Below are 13,961 nucleotides of genomic sequence, written 5' to 3'. Positions count from 1 at the left end.
TGTATGGAACCTGCTTCTCCCTCAGCCTCGGCCTCTGCCTGTCTGTCTGTCTGTCTCTCTCTCTTTCTCTCCTCTCTCTCTCTCTCTCTTTCTGTGTCTCCCATGAATAAATAAATAAAATCTTTTTAAAAATAAATAAATAAGTGTGTAAGTACAACTTATTTGCTCAATTTTAAAATAGTTCTCTATTAACACTAAAAACAATGGTCATAAAACAGAAAAGTAAGTTTAATATGTCAACAAGATATTAGAGCACCCTGAATGCAAAGGCTGTTCCATGTACAGACCTGGCAAATGGGCAAAGGCCTGTGTCCACAACTAACTGTGATTGAACCTCATTCAGTTTCGGTTTCTTCAGATATAATGAGGATAATACAATCTCACTCAGGGGCTTGTTTTTAAAATTAAATGGTGTTACATAAAGGAAAATATTTCACAGACATGATACATAGTAGGCATTCAACATTTGCTTTCCATTCCCCAGTGCTATATTAGCACAGTCAACAAGCATATGCCTCATAAAAAAATCCGGGTTATAACTTTTTTTTTAACTTTTTTTTAAAAATCCCAGAATCTGGGAAACAGATTCTAAAAGAACTAACCTATAACTAGATTTCTCTGTTATTATATTCAACTTTGGAATTATTAAAAAAGTGTCTAGTCTATTCAACATCACCAACTGGTAACCTACTGCCCACTTAGTATAACTCTTAAAATACATACATTCATATTCACAAAGCACTAGCTCAGATTAGAGAAAATTCTTTTCACCAACAATCGTGAACTTGCAAGAAATGTAACACAGGGACGCCCGGGTGGCTCAGTGGTTGAGCGCCAGTCTTCGGCCCAGGGTGTAATCCTGGAGTCCCAGGATTGAGTCGCACATCAGGCTCCCTGCATGGAGCCTGCTTCTCTCTCTGCTTATGTCTCTGCCTCTCTCTCTGTCTCTCTCATGAATAAATAAATAAAATTTTTTTAAAAATTTAAAAAAAGAAATGTAACACAATCCTACATGAAAATGTCCTTCTTCAAACTACAAACATTCTGACAAAAATGCTACACACAACAATTGTTTATGGTAATCAGATTAGCCAATAAATAGGTGAAAACAAAATGAGTATTTCCTGCCATCGTCTTCCATTAGAAAGAAAGATATAAAACAAAAGAGAAAAAAGAGCATGCAGCAAGAGAGAGCTTATATCCAATAATAACAGGATACATCATGCTAGAAGTTACAGTCCACGAAATGACTTATGAACTTATTAATTCAAAAGTATCTTTGCATTTATTCATCAATAACCAGTCTTAAAACAATCCAGTAAATGATACCAACATATAGAAGTCTCTTACTAGAATGATTTCTCTACTATGAAATAATTTAAGAAGCAGAAATGAGGAGAAAATAAATATCTACAATAGACCTTTATTTTAAATAGGCAAATACTATTTTAATTAGGACTAAATTCATTGCCCCTGTGGTGACTAATTTTATATGTCAATAGGGCTAGGCCACAATAACTAGATTTGGTCAAATGTTATTCTAGATGTTTCCAAGAAAGTAGCTTCTACAAAAGATTAATATTTAAATCAGTAAAGTTTGAGTTAAGCAGATTATGCTTCATAATGTGAGTGTACTTCATTCGAATCAGTTGAAAGCCTTAACAGGAAGAAAAAAACTGACCTCCTCGGAGGAAGAGAGAATTCCGTCTTTGGGTTATAATTGCAACTCTTCCCTCAGTGTCTAGATTTTGGACTTGCCAGTATTCAGTCATGTGAGCCAATTTCTTAAAACTCAATCTCAACACCCCTCTCTCTCTCTCTCTCTCTCTCTCTCTCCATACACCTATACACATAAATATCCCACATCATACTGATTTTCTCTGGAGAATCTTGATGAATACGACCCCAAACCTTAAATTCATCCCTCAATAAATGATCTCATCATGAACTACATATAATCACCCTACCCTTCCTTTTTACCTTTTTATAAGGAAATACCTCAATAAATGAATCTTGTAAAAACAAAAACAATCCCCTTACTTATACAGTTAGCAAGGTTGATAAGGAATGGAAAACCTTTCAAACACTGCAAACCCAACTCAGCAAGTAGGTGAATGCCTTCCACTCACATATCTTTTCATGGGGTTTCCACAGGTCTACACACACTTGAATTACAGAAGGTTGAACATCAGGAAAACTGAAGTCAACAAAATTTCCCTTTACCATAGCAGGTTATCCTCCTTGTGGCTCCCTTCTTGTTCAGCACCTCTGTCAACACATCAGATCCCTAACTCTCATGCTGGCTTGGCCATGGTATTGAGCCCCTCAAGTGATATTATCACTTTACTTTTATCATTTCACATTTTGCATCTTTTCAACTCTAGAATTTCCATTAGGTTTTCTATTATTTCCAACTCCTTACTGAGGTCCTCCATTTGTTAAGCCATTGTTATCACACTTTAATTTTAGAAACCCGACTCATCTACTTCTTAGGACATATTTTAAAATCCTTGTCTGAAAAAAAAAAAATAAAATAAAATAAAATAAAATAAATAAAATAAAATAAATAAATAATAAAATAAAATAATAAAATAAAATAAAATAAATAAAATAAAATAAAATAAAATAAAATAAAATAAAATAAAATAAAATAAAATCCTTGTCTGTAAAATTTAACATCCAGAGACTATCAAAACAGTTTCTACTGCCTCCTCTTTCTTCTCTATGTGCCACATTTTCTTGTTTTTTGGAATGTGTCATAATTTTATGTTGAAAACTTGACATTAAAATTATATAAATATAATATGGCATAAGAACTCTGAAATCTGTCTTCCTCTACAACGTGCAGTTACTAATGGCTCTGCTCAGTTTTACTTTTCTTTAACTTGTTATTTTAAAGCCTGGTTTCCTGGGGGTTGCCCTATGTCTATGTAGCTTAATGGTTAGTCAATGATTCAACAGAGAATTTACTCAAATAATAAATTCTGTCATCCTTTCCAAAAGGATCTGTGTGGTGGTAGGGTAGCACATTCAACACTCAAAACAGATTCAAGGGCTCCCCAGATTTTAATCTAGTCTCTATTGTAGAAAGCCATCATAAAAGTTACTATAATAACATGTAAACTAAAAAATACTTTTCTTAATAATGCTAATCTTTCATTTCAAGACTGAGTTCTGATCTACTACTTGTTTTCTTTTGTCTCTGCTACTACCCTGCATATGAGAAAACAGTAAACAGAAATAACAAGGCCACAGCCACAGGAAACCCTAAATATGTTTTTAAATCCTTTATCTTCTCTCTTGTAAGAGCATTGTCTTATGGTAACAAAGATTTTAAGATACCAAAATTCACCCTCTGAAATAACAATACAAATGTTTAATAGTGGTTCAAAGACATATTTAATTTCCTTACCCAGAAGATCCAGTGCTCTTACAAACACCAAGGAGGGGCCTTTTTTCAGCAAAGTTGTCACACTTTTGAGTACCTGATAAGGGACATAAAATAAAATGTAAAATAAAACTTTGAGAAGCAATTCTTGTATATTTTCCATTATTTTCATGCTCTCAAAATATTTGCAGGTGAAGAGACAGTAAAACATTCATTACAAATTGACATAATTAATACACTTTGACTGAACAAAAATAGAACAGCTATAAATAAGCCTATAACTATTTTTAAAATTGAACCAGCATTTAAAAATACCTTAAAAAAAAAAAACTGGCACCAACTTCAATCATATACACATTCTCCACAAGATCAGAAACCTCCCCCACCTCCACCAACTAATTAACTAAGACTAGTGTAATTTCCAAATCAAAAGTAAATAAAGGGGGCAGCCCGGGTGGCTCAGCGGTTTAGCACTGCCTTTAGCTCAGGGCGTGATCCTGGAGACCCAGGATTGAGTCCCATGTGGGGCTCCCTGCATGGGGCCTGCTTCTCCCTCTGCCTGTGTCTCTGCCCCTCTCTCTCTCTCTCTCTCTCTGTGTCTTGTGAATAAATAAATAATACCTTTAAAATAAAAAGTAAATAAAGGGAGGTAAGGACAGAAAAATTATAAAATTACAGGCCATTATCAATATACATAAATGCAAAAATCCTTTTAAAAATATTAAGCTGAATAGCAATATATTACAAAAAATAAAATCTCATAGCAAAGTTGGATTCACCCAATAATTTCACATTACAAAATTTAATGTAATTCATTAAAATAGCATTTCAACAAATACAAAGAAGTATTTAATTCTATACCTAGTCATGATAAGAACAAAAGAAAACAAAAATAAGTTTTCTGGTCATTTCCGGGCGGCACAGGATGGAGCGGCCAATGGCCAACAGAGCAACATGCCTAAGTTTTATTATGACTACTACGACACATACCTCACCCATGACTCTCCATCTGTGAGAAAGACACACTGCAGTGGTAGGAAACACAAAGAGAATGTGAAAGACTACGATCAGAAATGGATGGAAGAGCAGGCTCAGAGAGCCTGATTGACAAAACAAACGTTGCATTTCAACAAGGAAAGATACCTCCTACTCCATTCTCTGCTCCTCCTCCTGCAGGGGCAATGATCCCACCTCCCCCCAGTCTCACAGGTCCTCCTCGCCCTGGTATGATGCCAGTCCCCCATATAGGGGGCCCTCTGATGATGCCAATGATGGGCCCTCCTCCTGGGATGATGCCAGTGGAACCTGCTCCTGGAATGAGGCCACCTACGGGAAGCCACATGCCAATGATGCCTGGGCCCACCGCCCCCCCATGATGAGACCTCCTGCCTGTCCCATGATGGTGCCCACTTGGCCAGGAATGACTCAACCAGACAGATAAGGAGAGACAGGAACCTATTTGTATTCATTTTATTTTATTTTATTTTTGTATTCATTTTATATTACGTGTTCTACTTCACCAGGAGATCATGTGCTGTGACTCTGGGTGTTTTCTAACAGCATGACAAGGAAGACTTGCTTTCCTTCCTATCAAAGAGAGAATAGTTTTTGCAGGGGAGTAGTGGGACCAAAAAAAAAAAAAAAGGCAATTTTCATTTGTATTGTGAAATGTGAAAATAAAATTGTCAACTGTTTTAATTAAAAAAATAGTCTTTTCCCAATAATGATTATTATAAAATATTCTATAACAAAATCACAGATAATGCTTTAAAGCATTCCCATGAGGGATCCCTGGGTGGTGCAACGGTTTGGCGCCTGCCTTTGGCCGAATCCCACATTGGGCTCCTAGTGCATGGAGCCTGCTTCTCCCTCTGCCTGTGTCTCTGGCTCTCTCTCTCTCTCTGTGACTATCATAAATAAAAATAAAATAAAATTAAATTTAAAATTAAAAAAATAAAGCATTCCCATGAAAATTAGTAATAACACAAGGACACCCAATTAACTATTCCTATTCAACCTTCTACTGGAAGTCCTAGGCAGGATAATAACAATAAATGAACTCAACAATATTACTGAATATAAAACCAATGTAAAATAGCAACAACAAGCAGAAGAATAAAGTCAGGAAATACAAAAGTCTCAGAATCACATAAAAAGATATTCAACCTCATACATAAGAGAAATTCTACTTAAAACTATACTGAAAAACTGTTATAATTTGCTAATTTTTTAGAAATGATAATGGTATTATGGTTATAATTGTAAGATTCTTTGGGAAATAAATAATAAAATATTAACCAATAAACTGGTATGATATCTGGGAGGGGATAGCTATAATATTCTGGATGAAGACGAATAGATGCTAATAAAATAAGATTAGCCATATAATTATGGGTAATAAGTTCTTAGAGATTGTTACACTATTTTTACTACTTCTGAATAAGTCAGAAAATTTTCCATGAAAAAACTTTTAATTATACTGATAGACACTGATCTTTACTTAAGACCTTCTCAAAAAAATCCAAAAGTTCTATAAAATTCTCTGGCCATATCAATCAAAATTATAAATGCAAATAGCCTTTAACAGAGAAATATCACTGCTAATATTTCACCCTGTACATATACTCATCCATGAAGAAAATAACCTGAATACAAAATTATTCACTATAGCATTGTTTGTAACAGAAGGCTAGTAACTTCCAAATAGATAATGATGCATTTCCTACAGCTATAAAAGATAAGTGTATACTCTATGGAAATATGAAATGAAATACAAAATGAAAAAAATATATATATACACACAAAAATAGAAAAATACAGGATACTGTCCCATCTTTTGTATAATGTAGAAAATGAAAGACTTATTTGTATATATGCATACCCACACATACTAAGAATACATAAAAAATCCTAACTAATGGTCACCTATGGAATAGAGAATGGAAAAAGCAAAAGATAGGGAACAAAATGGGAAAAAAGGTTTTTGTTTATATGCTTTATACTTTTTAGTTTTCAAACCACATGAATATATTAACTCCCTCTCCAAAATTTTGCTTTGTTTTTAAATAAGGAGACAAATGCCAGAAGAGACAAGTAAGTAGTGGGTTCATCTTCTGAGACAAGCTGGTAGACTAGACAGAGGACATGCATTTCATTTTATCCCTTCTGAAAATTCCTGAAAATTTTTCATATAAAAGTACATTAAATCAAGCAGCATTAAAAACAATATTAAATGCCCATAAATTTTGGAAACAGACGAGTGATGACTAATTTAGCAGCCCCAAGTAAAAGTTCAAGCTAATCCTGTGGAAAAAAAATCAAATCTGAGACTCAAAGACTTGACACCTGATTCTATCAGGTACACCTGAGATTTAACCTCAGGAGACTGGTAAAGGATCTTGTGAGCCTTCTCTGGAGGATTTAAAAAGCCAGGCCATGAAGAAAGACCAAAAGACACTTTCAATCAGAAGGCACAACCAAAGCACAATAACCAAACAATAAATTAAAAAATGAGGCTGGCCCAGCGGTTTGGCACCACCCCTGGCCTGGGGTGTGATCCTGGGGACCCAGGATCAAGTCCCACATCCGGCTCCCTGCGTGGAGCCTGCTTCTCCCTCTGCCTGTGTCTCTGCCTCTCTCCCTGTGTCTGTCATGAATGAATAGATAGATAGATAGATAGATAGATAGATAGATAGATAGATAGATAGATAATAAATTGAGGCTAGCCCGCCTTCAGCCCAGGGCATGATCCTGGAAACCTGGGATCGAGTCCCATGTCGGGCTCCCTGCGTGGGGCCTGCTTCTCTTTCTGCCTGTGTCTCTGCCTCTGGGCCAAATGCAGGCGCTAAACCGCTGAAGCACCCGGGCTACCCAGCACAGAACTTTTGATCAGGTTTTTAGTATGCCACTTACAAACATGTAAAGACAAAGAAAACAATTATCTGCAAGTGGCTAACTCTACACAGGGAGAAAAACATCAAAAATAAAATATATATAGATATCACTAATAATTTGTAAGATGGGAGAGGATATATTTTAGGAACAGAATACAATAATGCAACAAAAAATGGACTCTTGAAGAATAAAACAGAGTTCCTGGAAATTAAAAAAACAAGGTAGATTATTTTTTTAAAGATTTTATTTTATTCATGAGAGACCCAGAGAGAGAGGCAGAGACATAGGCAGAAGGAAAAGCAGGCTCCCCATGGGGAGCCCAATGCGAGATTCAATCCCAGGACCCAAAGGTCACGACCTGAGCCAAAGGCTCAACCACTGAGCCACTCAGGTGCCTCCGGTAGATTATTTAATAAACTCAACACAAGGGTGAAAGGTAAAATTGAAAAAATTTCTCAGAGATCAAAAACAAAAAACTAGAGGAAAACAGCATTAAACTACACACACACACACACACACACACACACACACACGAAGTGTTAAAGGAACAGTCTCAAAAGTCCAACACATAGATACGAGAAAAGAAAAAAAAGAGAAAAAAGAGAAAATAGGAAGAAATCACCTACAAAAAATTCCAAAAAAATTTCCCAGAAAAAAGAATATGACTTTCTGAGCCCTTTAAGGGTATAGAACAATAGATTCAACAGACCAACCCCAATGTGCATTACGTCAGGACAGTGGTAACAAGAAGTTTTGACAAGCCTCCATGGAGAAAAAGCAAGCTGTTACAAAATGAAGAATTCCAATGGCTGCTCTCCGTATGCGATAACATCGAAAAAACCTGCAGCTAACATCATAATCTGAACGCTCTCCCCCTGGGTTCAGGAACAACTCAAGAATATCCACTCCCCCCACTACTATTTAACATACTACTGGAAGTTCTAGCCAAGGCAACAAGACAAGAGAAAAAGAGAAAAGGTATACAGAAAAGAAAGGAAGAAAAATCTTTATGTGCTGATAATATGACTGATACATAGATGCAAAAAAAAAAAAAAAAACCCTAAAGCTAATAAGTGAGTTCGTTCAGGAAGATCACAAGAGACAAGATCAACATCAAAAATCAACTGTGGGGCAGCCCTGGTGGCTCAGCGGTTTAGTGCCACCTTCGGTCCAGGGTGTGATCCTGGAGACCCGGGATCAAGTCCCACACTGGGCTTCCTGGAGACCCAGGATTGAGTCCCACATTGGGCTCCCTGCATGGAGCCTGCTTCTCCCTCTGCCTGTGTCTCTGCCTCTCTCTCTCTCTGTCTCTGTCTCTCTCTCATGAATAAATAAATAAAATCTTTAAAAAACCAAACAAAAATCAACTGTGGATTGTATTTTTCTTTTTAAGATTTTATTTATTTATTTGAGAGAGAGAGCACAAGATGGGGTTAGGAAGAGGCAGAGGGAGAAGCAAACTTCCCACTGAGCAGGGAGCCCTAATGGGGGCCTGAACCCAGGGGCCTGAGATTGTAACCTAAACCAGAGGCAGATGTTTAACCAACTAAGCCAGCCAGGCACCCCAAAAATCAAATGTATTTCTATATACTAGCAATGAATGTATGAAATATAAGATTAAAAGTACAATAACAATTTATATACTGGAAATTAATATTATACTTACTGGAATTTAAAACATTTTTTAAAAAGTAAAACATTTATAATTGATCAAAATTAAATAAATAAATCTAAAACAAAACATGCAGCACTTACACACTGAAAACTGCAAAATAATAAAAGGAATAAAAAACAACCCAAATAAATGGAGGTACATAATTGATATAAGATACACAGATTAGGGCAGCCAGGGTTGCTCAGTGGGTTAGCACCACCTTCAGCCCAGGGTATGATCCTGGAGACCTGGGATTGAGTCCCACATCAGGCTCCCTGCCTGGAGCCTGTTTCTCCTCTGCCTGTGTCTCTGCCTCTCTCTGTGTGTCTCTCATTAATAAATAAATAAATTTAAAAAAAAATACACAGATTAAGGGAACAGAAGAGCAGCCACAAATAGACCCACACAAATATGACCAACTAATTTTTATAAAGATGTAACAGCAATTAAGTGGAGGAAGAGTAGTCTTTTCAACAAATAGTCCTGGAGCAACTGGACATACATAGAAAAAAAATAAAACTGGATCTAAGCCCTACAACCTTATCCAAAATTAATTTAAATTAATCATAGATTCATATGTAAAACTACATAACTTTTAGAAGAAAACCTGCAGGACCTAGGGTTTGGTGAAGAGGTCTCAGGTACACACAACATCAAAAAGTATGATGCATAGAGCAAATAAATAAATAAATAAATCTGGATTTAATTAAAATCTTAAAAAACAAGCAAAAAAATTAATAGTAAAGTAAAAAATAAGGTACACATTGGGAAAAAAATACTTCCAAAACACATGTCTGGCAAAAAACTCATATCCACAAAATATAAACTCCAACTCAACACTGAAAAAACATAATATCCAATTAGAAAATGGGCAAAAGACATAAAGAAATATTCCACTAAACAGAAGATATGGATGGCAAATAATAAAGATGAAAAGATTGTCAATGGTACCAGCCATCAAAAAAAATGGAAATTAAGACCAAAATGAGATATAATTACATATCCATTAGAATAACTAAAAGAGAAAAGCATGACAATAACAAATGTTGGCAAAGATGCAAAGAAACTAGATCTTTCATACATTCCTGGAAATGTAAAATAGTACAACCCCTCTAGAAAACCACCAACTAAACATATACTTACCATACATCCCAGCAATCACAGTACTGGGCATCTATCCCAGAGAAATAAAAACTTCCACCCACACAAACCTGTATACAAATGTTATAGTAGTTTTACTTGAAAAAGCCAAAAACGGAAATGACCCCAGATGTTATTCAGCAGATGACTATCTCTATACCATGTAATACTAATCGATACAAAAATTGTTGATACACTAAACAACTTGAATATAACTCAATAACATTGTGCTAAATGAAAGAGCCAATATCAAAATTTCATGTACTACATAATTCTAGTTATATAACAATCTTGAAATGACAAAATTATTATAGAGATGGAGAGCAGATTGATGGTTCTAAAAAGTTAGGGAGGGTGGAAGAAGAAGCATGAAGGAGATCATTATAGTGATGGTCTAGATTTGAATCTTGATTGTGGTAGTGGTTAAAATGACCTACACATGTGGTAAAATGTCATGGAACTATGTGCACACATGCCACCAATGTCAATTTCTTGGTTTACATATTATTCTATATTTACATATGAATGAGGAAATCACTGGGAAAAACTAGGTAAAGGGTACAAAGTACTTCTCTCTGGTATTTTTGCAATTTCCTAAAAATATGCAGTATTTCAGAAAACTCCTTACTACAATTGGTTTATAAATGTTTTTCTAGGGGATCCCTGGGTGTCTCAGCGGTTTAGCGCCTGCCTTCAGCCCAGGGCGTGGTCCTGGAGTCCTGGGATTGAGTCCCACATCAGGCTCTCTGCATGAAGCCTGCTTCTCCCTCTGCCTACATCTCTGCCTCTCTCTGTGTCTCTCATGAGTAAATAAATAAAATCGTTTAAAATAAATAAAAAATAAATGTTTTTCTATAAATAATAATTTGGGTTTTACTCTTTTTAAAAAGGGATGTATGTCAAAAGAATGAGAAGATAAGCCACGGGACGCCTGGGTGGCTCAGCGGTTGAGCATCTGTCTGCCTTCAGCCCAGGGCGTGATCCCGGAGTCCTGGGATCAAGTCCCACATCAGGCTCTCTGCATGGAGCCTGCTTCTCCCTCTGCCTATGTCTCTCTCCTCTCTCTCCCTCTCTCTCTCATTCCCCCTGTGTGTATGTCTCTCATGAATAAATAAATAAAACCTTAAAAAAAAAAAAACCAAGAAGACAAGCTACAGTCTCAGAGAAGTGTTTGCAAAAGACATATCTGATAAAGGACAGTTATCTAAAACATACAAAGAATTCAGACTGGACAATAAGAAAGCAAAGAACCCAAATTAAAAAATGGAAAAAAGATCTGAGCAGACACCTAAGCAAAAATGATACACAGATGGCAAAATAGGCATACGAAAAGATTTTCCATAGTCATATGTCATCAGGGAAATTTAAATTAAAACAATGAGATATCGGGATGCCTCCATGGCTCAGTGGATGAGCATCCTCCTTTGGCTCAGGGCGTGATCCCGGGGTTCTGGGATAGAGTCCTGCATCGGGCTCCCCACAGGGAGCCTGTTTCTCCCTCTGCCTATGTCTCTGCCTCTCTGTTTCTCTCATGAATAAATAAATAAAATCTTTTTTTAAAAATGAGATATCAATGCATACCTACTGGAATGACCAAGATCCACAAAAATGACAATAACAAATGTTGGAATTTGGAAAAGAGGATTTAGAGAACAGGAACTCTTATTCATTGCTAGCAGGAATTCAAAATGGTACAGCCATACTGGAAGACAGTTTGGCAGTGTCCTACAAAACTAAAGATACTCTTACCATACAATCCAGCAATCACACTTCTTGATATTTACCCACAGGAGTTGAAAGCTTTTGTACACACAAAAACTTGCACACAGATGTTTATAGCAGCTTTGTTCATAGTTGCCAAAACTCAGAAGTAATTAGGACATCCTTCAGTAGATGAACAGATAAGTAAACTGACATATTCAGACAACTGAATATTATTCAGGACTAAAATGAAATGAGCTATCAATCCCTGAAAAAACATGGGGGTAACTTAAATGCATTGCTCAGTGAAAGAAGTCAATTTGAAAAAGCTACCTTCTGTGTGACCATCATATGACATTCTGGAAAAGGCAAAACTATAGCAACTTTAAATAAAAAGATCAGTTGTTGCTAGGGGCTTAGAGGAAGGAGAGATTAATTCATAAGGCACAAATGGTGTTTAAGGCAGTGACACTATTCTGTAAGTAAGATACTACAATGATGGATATACAGTATTATTCATTTGTCAAACCCATAGAATATACAACATCAATAGGAAACTGTAATCTATAGACCTCGAGTAGTAATGATGTATCAATTTAGGTGTCAACATGAAGTATGTGAATAGTTGGAGAAGTAGGGGGTGGGCAAGGGGTATACAGGAACCCTCTGTGCTTTCTGTTCAGTTTTGCTATACAACTAAAACTGCTCTAAAAATATGAATTTTCAAAAAAAAAAAGATGTACTAAGCTCTTAAATACTCATGTTCATTGCAGCTTTATTCACAATAACTAAAAGATAAAAGCAACCCAAAGATCCATCAATAGATTGAATGGATAATGAAAATGTGCTATATATACACAATGGAATATTATCGAGCTTTTAAAAAGAAGGAAATCCTGTTACATGCTACATATAGATAAATCTTGAGGACATTATGCTAAGTGAAATATGCCGGTCATAAAAAGACAACTCCATTACTCTATTTACACAAGGCATCTAAAGTAGTTAAACTCCTAGAAACAATGTCAAATGCAGTTACCAGGGACTGGGAGCAGAGGGAGAGGTGGAGAGCTGTTACATGATGGATCAGAGATTCAGTTTCACAAGTTGAAAAAGTTCTAAAGATCTGTGTACATACTTAACACTACTTAACTGTGATCTAGAGATGGCAAATTTTACGTGATTTTTACAATTAAAAATTTTGAAAAAGGGATCCCTGGGTGGCGCAGCGGTTTGGCGCCTGTCTTTGGCCCAGGGCGCGATCCTGGAGACTCAGGATCGAATCCCACATCGGGCTCCCGGTGCATGGAGCCTGCTTCTCCCTCTGCCTGTGTCTCTGCCTCTCTGTGACTATCATAAATAAAAAAAAAAAAATTAAAAAAAAATTTTTTTGAAAAAGGTAGAAATAAATTGTGCACATGTGTGTGCAGACCAGCACAAGCACGCACATGGATGTGTAGTTAAATATATACACACACAAATATTTAGTTACATTACATACTAGCCACATAAACACCAATTTCAAAATATGGATATACCTCTTAGGGGATTAGGATGAAGATAATATTTGGAAGAGGTATCCAGGGGATCTCAGCACTCTTTCAACAATGTCTCATTTTTTCACTGGACAGTAAAAAGTAGCTGTAATGTCAATAATCCATCTTAAGAGAACACTCCAAAAATAATGAGGACTGATTCAGAAGAGACAGGTTAATGGTTATACATTTAGATTGTGACATGATGGGGTTGCCTAGGTGGCTCAATTAAGTGACTGCCTTTGACTCAGGTCATGATCCCAGGATGCTGGGATGGAGCCCCCCATCAGCTCCCTGCTCAGAGGGGAATCTGTTTCTTGCTGTCCCTCCCCCTATCCATGCTCAGCTGGCTCACTCTCTCTCTCTCAAATAAATAAATCTTTAGAAAAAAAAAAGATTGTAACATGATGTACATAATATGACACTTTTAAATTGTGAATATACTTATACAAAACAGGTTAAGATCTTTGACAAACTATATTATTAACATGTGTATATGATAAAGATCAAAACTAAAAACAATGTTTATGAATAAAATTCTCACTATTTTTAAGAGCTTATAATAATGTGTAAGTCTTTACAAATTATTAATTTACTATAGATTGTGCTATTATCCCTGCTAAACAAATAAATCAAATTTCACAATTAA

The 13,961-nt window shown here is 36.0% G+C and overlaps 1 protein-coding gene and 1 pseudogene across 7 annotated transcripts in view; one reads left to right on the top strand and one right to left on the bottom strand.

The window, feature by feature from the left end:
- Positions 1 to 13,961, bottom strand: part of BCAS3 (BCAS3 microtubule associated cell migration factor) — a 592,235-nt gene that overhangs the window by 499,596 nt on the left and 78,678 nt on the right. For all 7 annotated transcript variants that reach the window (XM_041723949.1, XM_041723952.1, XM_041723951.1 and 4 more), the window contains exon 7: positions 3,413 to 3,485. In XM_041723949.1, coding sequence (XP_041579883.1) covers positions 3,413 to 3,485 — 73 coding nt within the window. The remainder of the gene's footprint in view (positions 1 to 3,412; positions 3,486 to 13,961) is intronic.
- Positions 4,315 to 4,829, top strand: LOC121472673 (annotated as a pseudogene).

Source organism: Vulpes lagopus, chromosome 12, assembly GCF_018345385.1.
Source record: "Vulpes lagopus strain Blue_001 chromosome 12, ASM1834538v1, whole genome shotgun sequence".
Classification (NCBI taxonomy): domain Eukaryota; kingdom Metazoa; phylum Chordata; class Mammalia; order Carnivora; family Canidae; genus Vulpes; species Vulpes lagopus.
The sequence above is the reverse complement of the archived record's forward strand: the minus strand, read 5'-3'. Positions and strand labels throughout refer to the sequence as shown.